Here is a 19,273-nt window from a genome sequence, read left to right on the forward strand (position 1 = left end):
GATATAATTTTTTCCATTTCTAAATCCAATCTACTTTGCGGTGTTGCTTTATTTTCATTCTGATGTTTAAGTTTATCAATAAAGTCTTGCTCAACAAGAAGCATTTTTTTTGTGTTCATTGTGATTTATTAAAACAACTTACAAGGGTACTTAGAATTGTACCCAAAATTATGGGAAGAAAGGACCCTCCTTTTTGTATTAATATATTTTTCCTGTATTCAAAACTTTTTCCTTTACTGATCAGATTACGTAAGAGATTTTTAATTTTTTTTAATTTTGTTTTTGTATTCTCTTTTAAAGGTACTTTTCCTTGTAAAACATTGTGAATACATTCACATATACAGTTAATTTCTTGATTATTACAAGACTTCAGTAATATCCTACGATGTTTGGGTTTTAATTTATGTAAAGCTGATAACAATTCCTTATGCGTTGTTATTCGTTGATACATGGTTCATTACTGACTTAGAGTGGCTGATTACAAAGATACTTATACCTTTTCATAGGAACATATATTGTACAAAAATTACTAGATTCAAATATTTTAGATTTTATGCGGCGAGCATCATCAGTGTTTTGTTTCAAATCAATCATTAAATAACCATGAGCTTCTTTAGTAGCATCGGTATATGAATCTTCAATAAACTTCGTGTCTTCCGGTGAAACTTGTCTAGCTAGAAATCGTATTTGAGTTTTGTCACGGGGATTTTTAAAATAAATAATATAACTTGAATTAAGTGAAATGTCGCGCTGTCCTCTTCCTTGATGAAATAAGTTTTGGGTTATGTAAAAAACACTCAAATTTCTATGGTGACTACCTTTTGTAAATATATCAACAACTCGACCATCAGATTCCCTCATTAAGTCATCTATTATAATCAAATGTGGATTTTTACCATCAAACATATGCAATTCCGGTAGTCCTTGGTGGTAATTTACTCCAGGTATATTATATAGCGGCTGCATTTCATCATAACACCATGTTATTTCTAAAAAAATCTCATTACATATACTTCTTTTATGCTTAATGAAATTTGCAACAAAGTTAGATTTTCCACACCCACTAGGTCCTGCTACGATGGCAGCAAAGGGATGAATAAAATGAATCATTATTTTTTGACTTCTGTCTTCTTCAGGGAAAGGAATAAAACTAAGTTGATATTTTAAAAACAATTTATTTATATGAAATATACAAAAAATGTAAGTGTTATATCACAATATTAATGTACAGTACACGTTTATACATTATACATGTACAAAACAAATTTATTTTACATAAAAATTTACAATTTGTTATATTTACAATACTTAATTACATACTATTGATTTGGTAATGACCTATAGGTAACGTATCGATTTTGTTTGGTAAAATGTACCGCTTTGTGTCATTAAAAGATAAACACACCTTATTTATTTCCTGTGTAAAAATTGTATGTTTTAATGATCTAAACCGATACATTTTACAATGCTGTACGTTTTTATTAAACAAACATGACTTATAATTATCCAACGTTAATTTTTGAGTGACACATTTGTTAACACCCTTCGCCTTAGTAATAATTTTATCATCTACCTGTAATGCATACATTTTTGATCGCAAACCCACAAATTCTGTAAAGATTTTACCACAATTTTCATCTTTGAAATAACCTAATTTTTTCTTATTTACTTGAGGAAAATTAAAAACATTGTTTGGATTATAATCTGATGTATCGAAATGTGTACAAATGTCTGGCTTTATATCATTATAAAAGTTACTAGTAAATATTTGATAAATGAGACTGTCAGTATCTGTATACAGTAGTTTCAGATTTGAAGTAAATTTCTCTTTCATGTAATTATAGTGGAAATCATACATCAGCGTTTTAGATATATCTAATATACAAAATCCGAGATAAATAGGTTTATTATAAATTAATTTCATTTTGTTTAATTGAATTGCAACAAGACTATCAGAAAATATTGAAACACTGTGAAAATGTGGTTGAGCAATTAGATCCCCAGCCCCCAATACTTTGCCCCTATTTTCCCAGTGGGTTAACAGTTTAACGTTAACTCGTTTCTCAATATTTTCCATAGTCTTACCAAAAACTGCGTTGTTCATGAGTTTATAGAAATCTTTCTCAAAATCAGAATTAGCTCGAGTTCTTAATTGTGTATTAAGGTCTATATAGTTCTTTAACCATGGACTCTGCTTAAATTTTAATATTCTATAAACTTTTAATAATTTTAAACCCATTTTCAAACATTGAATTAAATTTCGATAATGAATAATATATTTGGATTTATTATTTAAGTTTGGAATCAATCTAATTTCCTTAGCGTCCCCAACTGGTATATTTTCTGGACAAAGAGGTAAATCTGAATGTTTATCATGTAAATCCACCGGATACTCCAGATCTACTTCTAAGATAAAACCTATATCTGATGAACAACTAACATTAAAATCTGTATCAGCACTAACCCACTCAAAACCACCTGTAGGTAGATATTGTGACATTGCCCAACCATATAGATTATTGGCATCGAAATACATTAAGAATGACTCTTTATCTTTCGCATTATAGTCAGACATGTAAACATTATTTGCTTTTGCATAGCGAGTGCTACATTGCGAAACACCACCACGAATTCCTGATTTAATAAAAGCAATCATATCTATATCAGAAAGTAATTCAATCTCTGTTTTAGTATGTTTTAACATAGCATCCCAACTTAATCCAGGTGCTGTGTAGTAATGAGCCGGGTCTAAATCGTACGTTTTAATGCAAACACGCCTAAAATTTTCAAAAATATCTGCTAACAATAAAACATCAGTTTTTAAATAAAGATTTGAATAATCCAACATATTTTTACAATTGAAATGATTCCAAACATCTTTGGCATGGTTGTAATCTTCATTAGAAATAATGGAATCTGTGAGACTACTGTAAAAGTGTGGAAGATCTGGAAGTTGATTGTAGTTTAATGTATCAAAATCTTTAATAAATTCATATGGAAATACACCTTTTTTAGTCAGCCGTTTAAAGTCTTCTGAATTGGGAAAGCATTTTGATAATTCATTAAAATTATTTTTTGTTAAATTTTTTGCTAAAGTATCTAAGCTACTGGGTAAAAATTTTAGGGAATCCACAAAACGTAAAGTTACATTACTGTTATTGATTTTAAGAACCTTTGAAAATGATATGTATTTTTCTTTGTTTTGTGGGAGAACTTCTACCTGACCTTCATCAAAGTTTAAGGCATGTACGATAAAATGTGCATCATAATGGCTTAAATTGTGCAAGAAGACTGGTATAGTGTAAGGTACTCTAAATTTTTCTGAACAAACTTTATGTATGACCCCAACAAATTCCCCAGTAAACCAATCGTGGTAAATCATTGAATTCCCACACAAAATTTTATTACAAATATAACAATGAATAGATTTGCTAACTATATCTTGCTGAATTGGTGATATTTTATTAGCAACTTTTTGGAAACCAATTTTTTTAACAATTGTTGTCAAATTATCTTTCAGGGTTTCCATCAATTTTAAAGCACAGTTTTCACCAGTATATGTTACATATTTAGACAATTTATCATCGTATGAGCATTTAATGTAGTATCCAAAACTATACACATTATGTTTTTGTACATTTATTGTATGTGATTTTAAAGGATCGTTTGAACATGATGCTAAGGGACTTAAAAAAGCCTCAAAATCCGCATATATAACAAAAGGTAACATCAATTTACGTTGAAATTTATCAAAACTTAATTTATTTTCAGATACAATATCGCCCCACCAATTTTTTTTATTTTTATCTACGCTTGGTATTTGTGTACAAATATGTCTGCAATCATTTTTTTGATGGTTATTTAAACGTTCAGATGTTGAAAAATATTGTAAACAAAAGTCACATAGATATATAGCTTCCTTGGATTTCGAAACTTGACTACTTATTAATCGTGACATATTTTTTATATAACAATAATGACCGATTTTACCCTGTGTCAAATATAGTAAATTTATATGAGTCTGCATTTTATTCTTTGTAAAATACAATGGCCCAACAATACAATGCTTTTTTCTTTGTTCATTATATTCTAACCCAAAAACATTAATGCTTATATTATTAAGACTTTCAATTTTGTGTATATCCTTTAATTTGACTGGAAATTTAATATTACCGAACTTTAATTTATGACTGTATTTGGTGTATGATGATACTCTATCCGAATTTTTATGAATTGGAAATAAAGCAGATAACAGTGCCCACTTAAAACAGGCGTCATCAGTGTTTTTAACATTTATCACAGCTTTTTTTATTTTTATATCATGTGGTAACTCAATAAAGGATTTTCCTCTTAAAGGGTTAAATTGATTTAAATTCATATCCAAATGTAATATTTTTTTCAGACTCCACCCACTATCCTTTCTCTCGAATGAATTTATATAGTTTATTAGAGATTTCGTGAGAGTTGTATAAAATATATTTAAATCATCACCAATACAAACAATAAAATTCATTGATTGGAAATCAAAAGTGTTGTTAATGTTTTTTGTCTCCTGAACAAAGTCACCATATAAAATGAAATTTATTTTTAAAATTGTATGATCTTCTATAGATTTATTTATTATTGTAAATATTGTATCTTTGACAGATGCAAGAAATAACTCTGGTGTCTCAAACTGTAAATCATTTTGATTTTCTGAAGTTACTCTATAGGTTATTATTCTATTACCGAACGCAGTCTCAATTATCTTAACATTGGGTTTTATTGAATGTTGTTTTTTATTTACATTATTTTTATGTGCATTGCTCCTTAGATGATTAGCGAAATATTTTTTGGAAACATTTCTATTACAAATACAGCAAAATTTCATGTTAAAATTAATACCTTCATTCGATGTTGATTGCTCTTGTGAAGACCGTGAAACATCCATGTTCGATCCAGATTTTATTCTTTTGATGTCAGCAGAGTTAATATCAACAGCTGCTTTCCTTTTAGTTCCACGACCCATTTGATCAACCCTGTCGAATAAAATTTTATTATATTTAACTGTTAGAAATGCGAATAGAGAAATAAAAAAATAAATTAAATATATATAGAAAATATGATTATTAAATATACTCACAGTTTCCCATCGAATTCATCACATAGCACCATCATTCTTTGATCATAAAATGGGTGATTTAAATCATTTCTTTCTATTTCATCACAAACGTTGAAAAGTTCAATTGTATCAATGGATAAGCTTTCAAATTCATGATCCATTTCATCAAAAAAAACACTAACACATTCTTGAGACATTGTATATATGTATTCGTTTCACAACTGTTTCTTGTCTCACACTTTTAACCTTAATGCGCAAAGGTCTTCAACAAAAAGCACAATGATTGACTTTGTACAATGCAACATAGTATTTATACTAGTGGAAAACTGAAACATTACTTAATTATATAAACATATGGTATTAAAATCTGAAGCATGAAGAAACTAAATGAAACTAATTTTTAAAACTGTAACGTTTTACACTATCTTCCTCGGATATCCCCTTTGTTATGTTGTATACAATATCCTTTATCTGAACATCAATGTTGGAATCGTTTTTCATATAATATTTAACACGAATATCTGCATTTTTCCAATGTTGTGCCACTGGGATTTCTTTCAACTTTTTTAAACTATATAATTCCATTTTCACAAGTATGTCAGCGTCCATTCCATCATCTTTATCAGTCGATATATATGAAATGCTTCCCTCCTTCCCTGCACGGCCAACACTTGAAGAAAGTTTAGTTTTTTTCTTCTTCCGGTCAGGTTCTTGAAGAAAAAAGTCATCTAAACGATTGGTCTTCTTATTTTTATTTTCTGTTATGTTTAAAACCTCTTCTTCATCATCAGATAAATTATAATAATTATATGGTCTGAAACATTTATCCACATCTTTCAGGTTGTATGAAGACTGAAATATAACATAAACAAATCAAAATGCGTTTCAAAAAATAAATAGGAATTATTAAAGAATTTACTGAAACCAAATTTATAAAATTTAAATAACTTACCTCCATTGTTGTTTATTATTTCAAACTTTCAACCACTTCACTTTTGTCGAACTTAGAGCACAATACTAAATCTTTCTACAAGTATCGGGTTATATAGACTGGTAATGGATATCATTATCTAGTTACGATATTCAACTCGACTGCATGTTTGAACAAGTATCCATACCTATCAGTAAAATGTGGATAAGAAATACAAAGGGCACTCTAAATACCCTTTGCAATCTTAATAGTCATTGCATTTTTAAAATATTTTTGAAATAGATAATAACAGAAATGTGTGTATCTAGTAGTTTATCAACCACATATACGTATAATTATTATAATATTAAGAACAATAAAATATATTTACGAATATGAAAATATAAACGAATAACCTTATCAGGTTTTTATTAACCTTCATTACTTTTGAAGTATATTTTAGGACAGGTTCCTAAGAGATGTATTATAGGTTTTGTGAATAATACAGCATTCAACGGTAGTTATGTTAAAAATCCTTTCAACTTTGAAAATTTTGGTATTTGCTCATTTAGCCTATATATAGATGGTCAACAGATACCTTCAAAATCGTTACAACCATCATTTCCAAACGATGTATTTACTAGCGCATACCACACCCTGTACTCAGGCACCGGTATACATTTTCTTAACGAAGGTAATGGAATATCGAGGGAACAATATTCAAATGGATACTGTTTACTAGCTTTTGATTTAACACCTGACTTGTCGGCTAACTCTAATGTGCATTGGAATCTTGTACGCCATGGTAGTGTAAGAATGGAAGTAAGATTCGAGAGCGCATTGACTGAAACAATTAACTGTGTAGTTTACGCAGAGTTTTCAAATATTATAGAAATAGATAAGAACAGAAATGTATGTGTGGATTATAGTAGTTAAGCAATCACTTATGTAATTATTATGATATTAAGAATAATAAAATATAATGTAATCGAATATGACATGGTTTTTATTTACCTTCATTACTTTTTTTACAAAGAGACTCATTACTTACGTTGAGATCATATTATGTGTGTTTAAATACATTGGTATAAATATGAATTGATAGTAATAAATGTAGTCAGTAAAAGAGTGAAAGAGTAGGGGAGTAAACGCGTATTAAAGTATGAACACACTAGAAGTGCAAATGAGTCTTCGTAGAATACATCCCAGCCTCCAGAGCAACGTATATCCTTCAAATCGATTGCCGATGTATGCTCAGGTGCCAGCACTTATCATATGCAATCTTGACCCTGATTCACAGCCGGGGTCTCATTGGGTGGCTATTCATATAAACGTCGAAAGAGTTGGGGAATACTTTGATTCGTTTGGACGTAAACCTATTGAAGCAATAGAAGGATTTTTAAGGAGGAATTGTTGCATGTGGAGATACAATAACCTTACGGTTCAGGATTACCTATCGGCGGTGTGCGGAGAGTACTGTTTGGTATACATATATTACAAGTTCAGGGGGATGAGATTAGAAGACTTCCTTAGAAATTTTACGTGTGACTCAGAGAACAATGATACGGTGCTAGTAAATTTGTATAGAAATATAATGGACATATAAATAAAAGAATAATACCTGGAATAAAAATGTTTTATTTAAATATGTAACCCTTACATCTAATTTTATTATAGATAATGGTGTTAATGTAGGTATATTTATTGTTGTTTGCTTAGACCCGTAGGTTAGGTTAGGTTAGATATAGTTTATTATATTATATTATTCTATTTTTCTTTTAGAGCCATAGATCGGGTTAGTGAATGTAGGAAAGTAGATAACGATGCATTCGTACTGAGTCATTAAGTAATTAGATAATGAGTGGGGATTTCGTGCAGGAAATAGTAACTGATAAGGTGGTGATTAGTAAGTAATTAGCAAGGTTTTGGGAAAGCTATCTCTGGAACGGTTAGAGCTATCAGTTCAGGAGTGAGTGCATTCGACTCCGCACGTCCTGTTTAGTGGGGTTAGAGCACAAACTTTTTTTTTTTTTTTTTTTTTTTTTTAGGCGGGCGCTGCCTCCGAAACAGCTTTTTTTACCGAAGCAGTGGGTGAGGCAGTGCCCGGGAATCCATACTACTCACGATCGAAGTGTCAGCCGCCGTGATACGCGGCAGAAGCTCCTTCCGGCACTGCACTATTAAATTCTATTTGGACCTAGGCATTACAAGTGAAATGACACCTTGTTCAATTAGCGGGGAGGGGGATGCCCTAACTGCGTTTGAGGTGCGTCTGCACCAGCCTTGCGACTTTGGGCGGGCGGATGTGAACGCCGCGCAACTCTTGCTTGTGTTTGTGCGCCGGTGATTTCGCACCGTTGCTGGATGGCCGCTTGTGCACTCTCAAGAAATCTGAAAAGAGGGAAAGACAATATTAAACTATGAAAAAATGGAGATTTAATAATGACTCTAGCTAGTGGACTCTAGAATCGTAGACGACTATATAGACAATTTAATAGCCGACTCTAAAATGAGAGAATAAAATACCTACCACAGAATTTTCGAAATAATTTAGTTTATAAACAATGCTTGGTTTCTCTGTAATATGTGTTTGGCATTTTGCCAGATTCCCATACACTGAGCTTCCATAATAACTAATATTTTAAGCACATTTAACTGAGTGGTACATTTATAAAAAATATTTAAAATTATTCTAATTCCACACAAACGAAATTATGTAACGAAAGGTCGTAAAATCAGAAGGTAGAGCAGTACCCATTTTTTGGAGTAAAGTTTTACGACTTTTGTTTCTTTGAGCATTGGGACCCTGCAGTTGACATTTACGACTACTCGTATAGAACTATAAAAAGTAATACTGGAATTTTAAAATCCCGGCCACGCCCTTCAAGTCGTTCCTAATTTAAAGAAAGCCTTTGAGGCTATTAAAGTTTTACTGCCGTTTTACGTTTAATAAATTAGCTATTGTCATACTATAGAAATTAATATTAATCTAATTCAGATGCACAAATTTGGGACCAAAATCATACTACTGATGCAATAAAATGCTATGTTTAATATGTTATAAAAACAAATGAAGGAGCCGGTTTCAAAATCGGATCTTGTAATAATCACAGCTCATAAAAAGTGCTTAGCAACATGCGATGCGCAAGAGAGCAGGCACCCACCTCGTACAAGGCCACGACTTGATTTGATAGAAGTCATATGACCAATATAATAAGGAATATAGGCCCTCTAAAGTAATACGAACGCTTAGTAACTTTTATTGATATTATTTAATTCTTGTGTTAATACAAAAACAATATCACATAATCTCGAGTCGCCTGTCTATAGAACTATTGGTAATTATTTTACACGCTTTTTGAAGAGAATTAACTCCCTCTGACAAGATTTTTTTTCTGAGGATATTTGCAATCAACTCTAAGGCTATGAGCGAATCTGTTCTGTGGTGCTGTCTCCTGCCTAGAGTAACTGCCTGTCTTCTAGCTCTAGAATATTTTGTTGAGTTCTCACATCTGACAAGAGTTTTTAAAGAAACTTTCCAAGTTAAATAATATGAGTGTCTTAAATCAAAATTATTTACGAAAAAATTTTGTAATTTTTGTTATTAATTGAATATTGATTTAGCGAATTTGATCATTAATTTTGTCAAAATTTACAAGTTATAACAATAACAGCTTAGCCGCAAGTATAATACTTACACGTTTTAATAAAATATTTTCGTCAATTTCACGATTGTGACCTTGTAAGATAAGGAGTTAGAAGTATTGACGGTTAACTATTATCGTATAAAATTCAAAGAGATTCGTCAGAAACTATGTCAGTGACGCAATCCAAGGCCGACAAGTTGACCACGCGGATGATTCCCGCCAAATTTACCACGTGTGTGGAATATTACAATAGCACGTGACCTAACCTGAAAATGACATAGCGCTAGAGTTATTCACTAAAACAACAATATAGGAAACTCATAAAACTTAAACAAACGAGAAGAAAACATTTTCACAACGTTACATAACTATTTCCCGCCAAACATTCAATGGAGCGTTTCGCGGCATTTTCGCTGTACCTATTATACCGTATATTTAAGAAGTGCCCAAGAATTGTACAGTATACGTATTGCGGAAATCTTTCGTAGTTGGCCGGGTTATAGCTTATATTTGGCTCGCGTAAACTGTAATGGCCTTGAGTGCGCACACAAGCCACTATCAATTCACACAAATATGACGATATCTAATAATATTCAAAACTAAGCGTATTTTCAACTCGTCTGAATAACATTGAACGCCACAACTGGGTCTTCGCTCATTACTTACGAATTGGGATGGTAATTAGGTTGAGTAAAAGTTTTCTTATGAGTGCAGTGAAAGGTAATTTTTATTATAACTTGATATTTGATTTATTAGCCCCAGAGTTCATTAAACGACCGGCTGCCCGAATTTATCCGATTGCCGACGTGGTTATTTTCGTCGACCTAAATATCTGCGCGGACGCATCGCGTTTGTGACTCGTCCAAGAGGCTTTACAACTGTCATTATAAAGGGTAACTTTTGACATTATGATACCTATAAATGAGCCATAATTGCTTTGTCACGACTGCCATTGTTCGTAACAAGTTGGCAAGCGAGATTGAGAAATGAACCGAATGCAGCGCACGCGCATAAATGACCGCGTCTGATGAACACGCATCCGTCGACCCGAGTGGAATCACTGATGGGATAAAAAATATGAAAGGATAGGATAAATCGTCTAGGAACGTGAAGGATTCATCCTGATGAGCGTCAAATTAACTTTTTCTAACGTCACGCTTCCTTCGAGAGTCGATGATGTCGAAGTGTTTTGTTTGTCGTTTTGTTTTGTCCTTTGTAATTGCCGCAGGATACAGCGTAACATGAATAGGTAATATGCGTACATGTCTCAGGAACGTTAATGCCTTCGAAAAATTCATTTCTTTGCACTTCAATTATCTGAAGCTTTGTTGCGAACAAAAGGTGCAGAAAGATGACCGCTCAACAAATGCCGTTCTCTGAATCGCGTATACAAAAGCAGGAAATTGCGGCGAATTCCCAAAAGTATGAAAACGCGTGAGTGCTTGCGGATTCTAAAGACCACAGTAATTTAACGACAAACATTGCCCACGCGCTGCCGTGTTTATATTATAGCTTTATAAACGCGGACAATTTTACAAATATATCTAACACGGCGGAAAACTGGTTCGATGACGTAAAGAAACAAGTCTAAACTTGCCCGCGTCCCGTGCACACCCGCTACACGTAATGTTCTTGGAAGCACACGTGTGGGGGGTAAGGGGGATTGAAAAGAAACGAGCGCGGATTTGTCAGGCGTAGGCGGTGACTGCAATCAAACAGGTTGCCTCATGCCCTAGCTGTGTTTATCCTGATTATAGGGCTACTGCATTTGCCAGACCATTTTGTATCTCGTTTAATCACCTTGACAGGAAACGGAATTGCGTTTACTAGATAGGGTATGCAAGTATTGAGATTACGAACCAGTTCCCAAATATCTAGGTCAAGTGAAAGGCGTGTCGACATCACAGTTACGGATATGCAGCGTCCGCAATATGACTATGGGCAAGGGCAAGATGCAATAGATACCTAACATAAGGTTACAAACTATTTTTTGTTCAAAAAGAGTACACCATTATTATACAGTATTTCATAGGTGAAAAAAAATTGAAGAAAAAACTATAAAAACATATTTTTCTTGGGAGTGCATTTTTTTTCTACATGAGGATGTTCGTCTAATAATGTAGCCACATCTGAACAACTTTCATTTTGCATATTAAATTTGACTGTTAATACGGCAGGTAGGTATTTACAGAAATTTGCGACTCACTGCTCCAATAATCATTCCCTAGTGAAAATACCCTTTCAACAGCAGCATTAGTGCCTGGACAACTAAAAATCTAAAAAATGTTTTAGAAAGACAAATGAGTACTTTCAGAGTACAGGCTTTGAAAAGAGTACGGTTTGCCAAAAACGAGTACAAAACTCAGTAAATGAGTATAGTTGGTCACCTTACCTAACAGAACTTTTGTTTATATCTATTAAATATTCGTATATAAATAAAAATCAGCAATTGCAAATTCCAAAAGCAAGTTTAGTAAAGGATTAGTTACTCAACCCTGAAGCACATCGTTCTATCGATACACGATAAAAAGTGTAACAAAAACCAATCTTGCTTGTATATTATAGCTGTTTGGGTATCGAGCTACTGGTTTTAAGACAAGCCTAAACAAATAAGTGACAGGCAGGTAGAGTGCATTGTATTCCGATTTTAACGTTTGTTCATATTATCTGATATGTTATTTAAAATGCGGTTAACCTTAGTTCATGGTTTATGATTTGATTGACGTGGATTTTGTCGTATACTGTGGAAAGGAGCAACTTCTCTGAATATTATATCGTTCTTTGAGTTTTTAATCAGTTTCTTGGCTTTTAATGGACATGAATATATGCTTGTTCGTTAAATCTATTACACCACTGCCTTTTTAGGTCTGGGCCTCAGATTTCTGTATCTGTTTCATAATCATTTGTTAATCTAATAGGCAAGTAGGTGAGCAGCCTCCTGTGTCTAACGCACGTAGTCGACTTTTTGGGTCTAAAGCCGCTTTCCTCACGATGGTTTCCTTCACGGTTAGAGCGAATGTTAAATGTCCATTGGTGCACAACCGGGGATCGAATCTACGACCTCAGTGATAAGAGTCGCTGCAGCCACTAGGCCAACACTGCACTGACTCTTTGTATTGAATCTTTACAGCGTCAGAAACGTTTAAAACATTACATATTCAGTTAAGAGACGGTCATTTGATTTATGATCCCATTTACCCATGACATTGTTGTATAAACATCTTTGTACTCTCATTTTCCACTTGTTACTTTCTCTGTAAAATGGTAATGTACCATAACGGACGTGAATGGCTTTCCGGATTTAGGTTGTGATTTCTTATTTGGTTCTATTGAGACAAGATGAAGTCGTGAAATTCGAATCACATACATATATATAAACTCGTCTGTCCAGAGAACCAAACATCACAGGAAACAAAAAAAAATGTTTCATTTCGTCAATGTTCGTTAAAATATTATTATAAGCTTCTGTCCACAGTTTTGATTGGTAAAAAGGACTTATTTATTAATAACATAAATAAGTCCTTACTTCATTAGATTTTACCAATTAAATGACATAAGAGTCTAATAAAAAAATAAATGCTTTTTTGACATACGAGGTTATAATTCTACAGTGATATATTTGTGTCAAAACGTAATACAACATTTTTAATACAGACCAAAGACAACCTCAAACTACAGAATGAAACACATTTCTGAGATTACCTATAAATATATGATAACCAAGTGACACTTCTTTATTTCTAAAGATAGGAACACACAATAGGAGCATATTTCATTGGAAAAATTGAATTGTCGTTTTTAGTATTTTCACTACTTATCATTTATGTTTCCCACTGTTAAACCATCTCTGGACTTCTACAAATAATTCAAGACCAAATTAGCCAAATCGGTCTACGAACAGCAATTCATTTATATATATATAGATAGATAGATTAAAAAAACAGGATGTTTCGTTTATGAACATCTAATAAATGCACTTATTGATTGAAGATAGGTGTGAAGTTACTATGTTTGCTGTTTCGTTAGTATCTATTTCTGATTCTCACGGGTAGTATTGTAAGTAGATCAAACAACTGTAACCCTGCTACTGCAATCGGCTATTGCATTCTCTAGCTGACCGATATATGATTGCTAACAACGTCATATTGTGAAGTAATGTCAAGAGTATGAGTAATGAAGTACTTCATGGATAATATTACATTTTAATGCTAATTAGCTATAAATAAATACCATTTTTTAAGGAAATGGCAAGAAGGTTAGTCAACATCATAGGAGACCGAAGAGCAGCTGCCTCGGACAAAGATTTGATTTGACGCGGCCAGTATCTTCGGAACCTTGCCTAAAGGGACTTCTTTGAATAATATATTTAAAGGTTAGTAATTAATTAATAATAAATAATTGCATCCTAATCGTAATAACTAATAATTGTTTATATTCAGATTAATAGGATGCGATTGATTACTTTATAGATAGTGTAATACCATAATATACATATGTGCAGTGTTGGCCTAGTGGGTTCTCTCGACTCATCCCTGAGGTCGTAGGTTCGATCTCCGGATGTGTAATGGACTTTGTGCACATTTAATATTCGCTTGAACGTTGAAGGAAAACATCGGGAGGAAACCGGCTTGCCTTAGACCCAAAAAGTCGACCGCGTGTGTTAGGAGGCTCACCTACTTGCCTATTAGATTGACAAATGATCATGAATAAGAAATCCGAGGCACAGACCTAAAAAGGTTGTAGCTTTTTTTGCAATTTACATAGAAAATACTAGAAGAAATAGCTTGGTTGCGTGGTTGCCGTGTGAAAGTAACAGATGCATTGTAGCGAAACGGATTCTTTGTCACGTTTGCGCAAGTAAAAGTCCAAGGTAAAAGTTTGTAGAGTAAACATTAACTGTTACACAAATCTTAATTAAAACATTGAATATTTTGTCATGTACCAAGGAAGTGATCTTGTAGTGCATAACTAAACTGTTTTTATACTTTATTTACGGCTTAGTAAACGCATGTGCGTGAACGGGCTACCAAGCGTCACGATGAAAAAAATACCTTTTATTGCAATAACATCTATAGTTAGAGTAAGAGCGTGTGAAATAAAACTTTTCAATACTAGAAAATAAAATGCTCGCTTTAAAATTTTAATCGTTCGATAAGGAAGTTTCTTATTTTTTGCTTTCAGCTTTCAATCTACACTTCTTTTTCTAGACCACATCTAGTGTTTCTAAGTTCAACGAACTACAAGCTAGGACTAGACGCAGGTGTCATTTATCTCCGCCATGTGACGACCAAGTTTTTCTAATTAAAAAACTTTGCTAGTAGCGAGGTTAATACAATTTTATAGACCCGGCAAACGACGTTTTGCCATGTTCTAAGAAACATTTTTTAGTTCAATAAAAACAACTATCTATCTACTATAATAAAAAATAGGGGTTGATCGTAGAGCGGTCAAAATGAAGGGTTGTATGTATTTTTAATGCCACATAATAAAAAAATAAAAATATATCAAAAAAATAAAAATTTGAGGTAGGCACCCCTTATCACTTAGAGGTTTGAAATAGATAGTAGCCGATTCTCAGACTTACTGAATCCGCATAAAAAATTTCATAAGAATCGGTCGAGCCGTTTCGCAGGAGTATGGGAACGAACATTGTGACACGAGAATTTTATATATATAAAGATTTTATGCTTTCGATCGGGTAACTAATGGCTAACGTTATTACCATTAATTGAGTTACTTTAATTTCTAAATTGATTCCGACATTACTATCGCTGGAATAGTTTACATTTATCTTGATGTATAATTATTTAATTTAAAAAGGCACACTAACGAAACATACAGATACAAAAAATATGTGTGTGAATGTGTGCACACCATTCATTGGGACACATTTCAATTATAAAAACGAAAATCAATAATACAATAAACTTACGAAATACAAATATTAAATTGTGGTAAATGCTAGAAATACAGGCGAGAACTATTGCTGCAATATAATCCTACATCAGTAACAACCAAGGTCTATTATTTATATATTAAGCACACTATTCATTCACACACTGACTCACTCACTCACTCACACACTCATTCACTAAAAAACACCCAACACTCACTCATGCACTATGGCGTTTTGAAAACGGTTTAAAAAACAAAAATTAATAAAGATGTAATTAAATTATATATAAATATAATTTCAGGAATTTATGATTAAGTTGTTATGGAAGAGCTCGGAACCCTGACACATTGTAATGCATGTACTTATAATGAATAAACACATTTTTATTTATACATTACCAGGTATTTACTGTACGAGTGTAATCTATATTCTAAGAAGGATAACCCTGCGGTGGGATCAAAGGTGCCGCACCCAATGACGATCAAAGCGCCGCCATTATCGACCACTTGAAGTATCATTGATGACAGTGCTACCGCGCTACCGGAATTCGACGTATCTTTCATCTATACATATTTGTTTCTACACGCTTTATATTAGCTTCACCTGTATGTATGTATGTAACCGACTCCTTCGGAATCGATTTTGACCCAATTTTAACGGACAGATTTAATTCAAACTTTGCCCACCTGTCAAAGATCGATGACAATGCAATAATCCGAAAAAAATTAACTAAAAAATAAATAATAGTTTAAAAAAACTAAAAAACACGCTTTTAAAGCACATCAAACTAAAAAGTGAAAAATAATTCCTAATTTAGGCTGAAAATTGTAATGAACAAAAAATACTGGTATTATTGTGAAAAAGCGTGGGTTGCTCGATAGACGAAAAATATGGCACAGAGTTAGTTTGATGTGGTTTAAAGTTTAAAAAAATGTTTTTTAGTTTTTTTTAACTATTATTTATTATAGTTATATAGTTTCACCAAACTGGATTAATGATCACAGTTCCCGATAACTTGAGATTTATAGCATTTAAATGGTATTTTTAAAACAAAGAAATGAGAAACAAAAAGCTCCTGACAGGTAATTCATTCGGACAGGCAGACCGCAGCCAACCAACCGTAAATAAAAATCGCATTCCCATTCCCGTCTGCACACTTCGCTACTGTACGCGTAAAATTGCGGACTGTCTCAACCGGCGTCAAAAAGATTTATCAAAACTTATCAAGCCCTCTTCGTGTCTCTATCATTTTAGTAGCGTTAATATACCAAGAATTGTACTATCATTAGCTAAACCAAGACATGTGTGCAAGTCGCAGCCAACTAGCTTAATTAGCCGTTCAATTAACAGCCTAGCCGTTTAACGAGCGGCCTGAAAGATGTTCAGCCAGTTTAGTAAACAGCTAGGCAAATGACTTGGATCGTTGACGTTTCATTGCTTGCCTAGCCTGTTGACTGTTAATGTACATTTAATTCCACTTTCTGCCACTCTCAAACTAGAAACGAAACTCTTCAAATTATCAATATGGCGTCGGTAAACCACAACTTTGATGGTGTTTTCCGAAATTTCATGAAAAATAACAAGTACAATGTGAAGTGACTAATAATGTGAATTTGACTTAAGCAATTTAATTTTAAAAGAAATATTTTTTATGTCAGATGTTCATCTTTTTATTTCTGCCAAATACTCAATCGTACGAATGGCCTAAGCATTAGCCAGCCAGTTTATTACGTTGTAACAATCGCTACGAATGAATAACTTTCAGGCCGTTAGTTAAACGGCGCCGTTTAGTTAAAAGGCCCAATTTCTATGTAGTGATTGGGATAAGACACGCAACCTACATTCCCATGGTTGTTATATGAAACGGGAGCCGAAACAACTCCATAAATTTGGAACAATAGGATCGATACTGGGAAAGACAGGTCATAAACGGTAGCTAAGAACGTTGAACAGCAATAATCTCTATTGTTGAAGCATTGTTCAGAAATGTCTAACAATTGAGAACGAGTCCATCCGAACCGCTAAGCAATAAACATGGGTTTTTAAACAGAAAACAGAAGTAGACCATTGTGAGATGTGACCTGAGGTTACTAAACGCGACCTATGGACCATATTTGAGATGAGACTCATTGTGGACGGACAATGCATAGAAAAGATGGGATCAGAGGGGCGATGCTGCTAAGTATTACACGGACAATAGGCACAAAGACTGGTGTATGTTTACTCATGAATGTAGAATAATAGACAATGGCCGGTGCTATGCTAATACCGCATAACAGGTTCACGCGGCCTTTCCCAAGATAAGTCTACTTGTATAACGAATTCGCGTTTCATGTTTAATCGTGCATTCGGGTTAAGGTAGTGTAATCCCGTTTTTAAATAGTCTATTTGGACGTTTGCTAACTATTACATGGCATTGTTAAGTAAATTAATGAAATTTCTTTGTTGAATTGAATTGTAAATTGTCATTTGAGATTGCAGACAATGCACAATAGAAAAGATTTCATAAGTTTCTATGCTTGCTTTCGTTATTTTTCTTGTACTTATGTTGCTGTGTTGGTCCAGTGGCGACTCTCATCCCTGAGGGCGTTGGTTCGATGCTGTGCACTAATGGACTTTTTTCTATGTACACTTTTAACATTCGCGTAACATCGTAAGGACTTAGACACAAAACATCGACGGCGTGTCAGTTACTGGCTGATCACCTACTCGCCTGTTAGATTGACAAATGATCGTGGAACAGATTCAGAAATCTGAGGCCCAGACCAAAAAAGGTTGCAGCGACATTGATTTTAAGAAAAATAATATTTAAGAAATATTTTTTGAGGTCTTGCGAAGTGTTTTGAGCGGCATTTGGCTAGCGCTACGCCAATTATAATCGGTGTAGTGGTTTAGAAGTCCGGGGCGACATGTGCCCCACATCTGGTGTTTATTATCGCGTATTAAATTGCATCTCGGCTTACAAGGTCTAACGACACTTGACATTGCTTTTGAAAGTGCGATAACGCTTATCTTAAGTGAGCAAAGCGAAAGCTCACGGCAATATACCGATAAGTGTTTTTATGTGCCGAAAGCTCTCAATGGGATACTTTTTGTGCCCCAAAAGCTCCCAAGGTTATACAAGTCCTGATTAAAATGTTAGCGTGACGCTTCAAAAACTGCGAGTGTATTGCTTAATTAAAATTTCAAGGAGTGCCTTCGACCTTCGAGATACAATAAGGATAGGTAGCAGACCACCCACGAAAACTAAAAATTAATCCAGGTGTCATTTATGTAATCTAAGATAGAAGTAGAAGCGTAAACAAAATGTAATCAATATCGCACACTTGAAGCCAAAATGAGCCCATTAGTTTTTACCACTCATAAATTGTAATTTAACATTCGCAGTTCCGATAATATTAACATAAGTGTCACAATAACATAACACAATTTTATTAATTACAATCAAGTACAGTATTTATAATTTTCTTAACCTACAAAGTAATAATAAAAATAATTAAAAAGATAATCAAACAAATTTAAAAGATTGGTCCCTGTGGCAGTGTACCTTTAACGCTGGCAGCATTTCCTCGCTGTATTGCGATACTAATTCGTTAGTGTCAGATTAACGAACTCTTCAATAAGTCAGTTTTTTGTTAATCCCTACTACCCCTAATGTTATCTTCTAATATATAAAATCGGGTCACAGTTTTCATTGCCATACTCCTCCGAAACGGCTT

At 33.4% G+C, this 19,273-nt stretch overlaps 2 protein-coding genes across 2 annotated transcripts in view; both read right to left on the reverse strand.

The window, feature by feature from the left end:
* Positions 1 to 1,159: 1,159 nt before the first annotated feature.
* LOC125056433 lies at positions 1,160 to 4,381 on the reverse strand. Its single transcript, XM_047659522.1, has one exon. The coding sequence runs from the start codon at positions 4,376 to 4,378 to the stop codon at positions 1,313 to 1,315; it is 3,066 nt and encodes a 1,021-aa protein (XP_047515478.1). The 5' UTR covers positions 4,379 to 4,381; the 3' UTR covers positions 1,160 to 1,312.
* A 3,757-nt stretch (positions 4,382 to 8,138) lies between these two features.
* Positions 8,139 to 19,273, reverse strand: part of LOC125056434 (cyclin-dependent kinase inhibitor 1-like) — a 35,789-nt gene continuing 24,654 nt past the window's right edge. Inside the window, exon 3 of the mRNA XM_047659523.1 lies at positions 8,139 to 8,402. Coding sequence (XP_047515479.1) covers positions 8,263 to 8,402 — 140 coding nt within the window. The 3' untranslated portion in view covers positions 8,139 to 8,262. The remainder of the gene's footprint in view (positions 8,403 to 19,273) is intronic.

This window comes from Pieris napi, chromosome 15, assembly GCF_905475465.1.
Source record: "Pieris napi chromosome 15, ilPieNapi1.2, whole genome shotgun sequence".
NCBI classification, from domain to species: domain Eukaryota; kingdom Metazoa; phylum Arthropoda; class Insecta; order Lepidoptera; family Pieridae; genus Pieris; species Pieris napi.

Bases quoted from the DNA above. Each gene is read 5' to 3' on its own strand.
- LOC125056433 (XM_047659522.1), bottom strand. From the start codon at position 4,378: ATGAATTTAAATCAATTTAACCCTTTAAGAGGAAAATCCTTTATTGAG.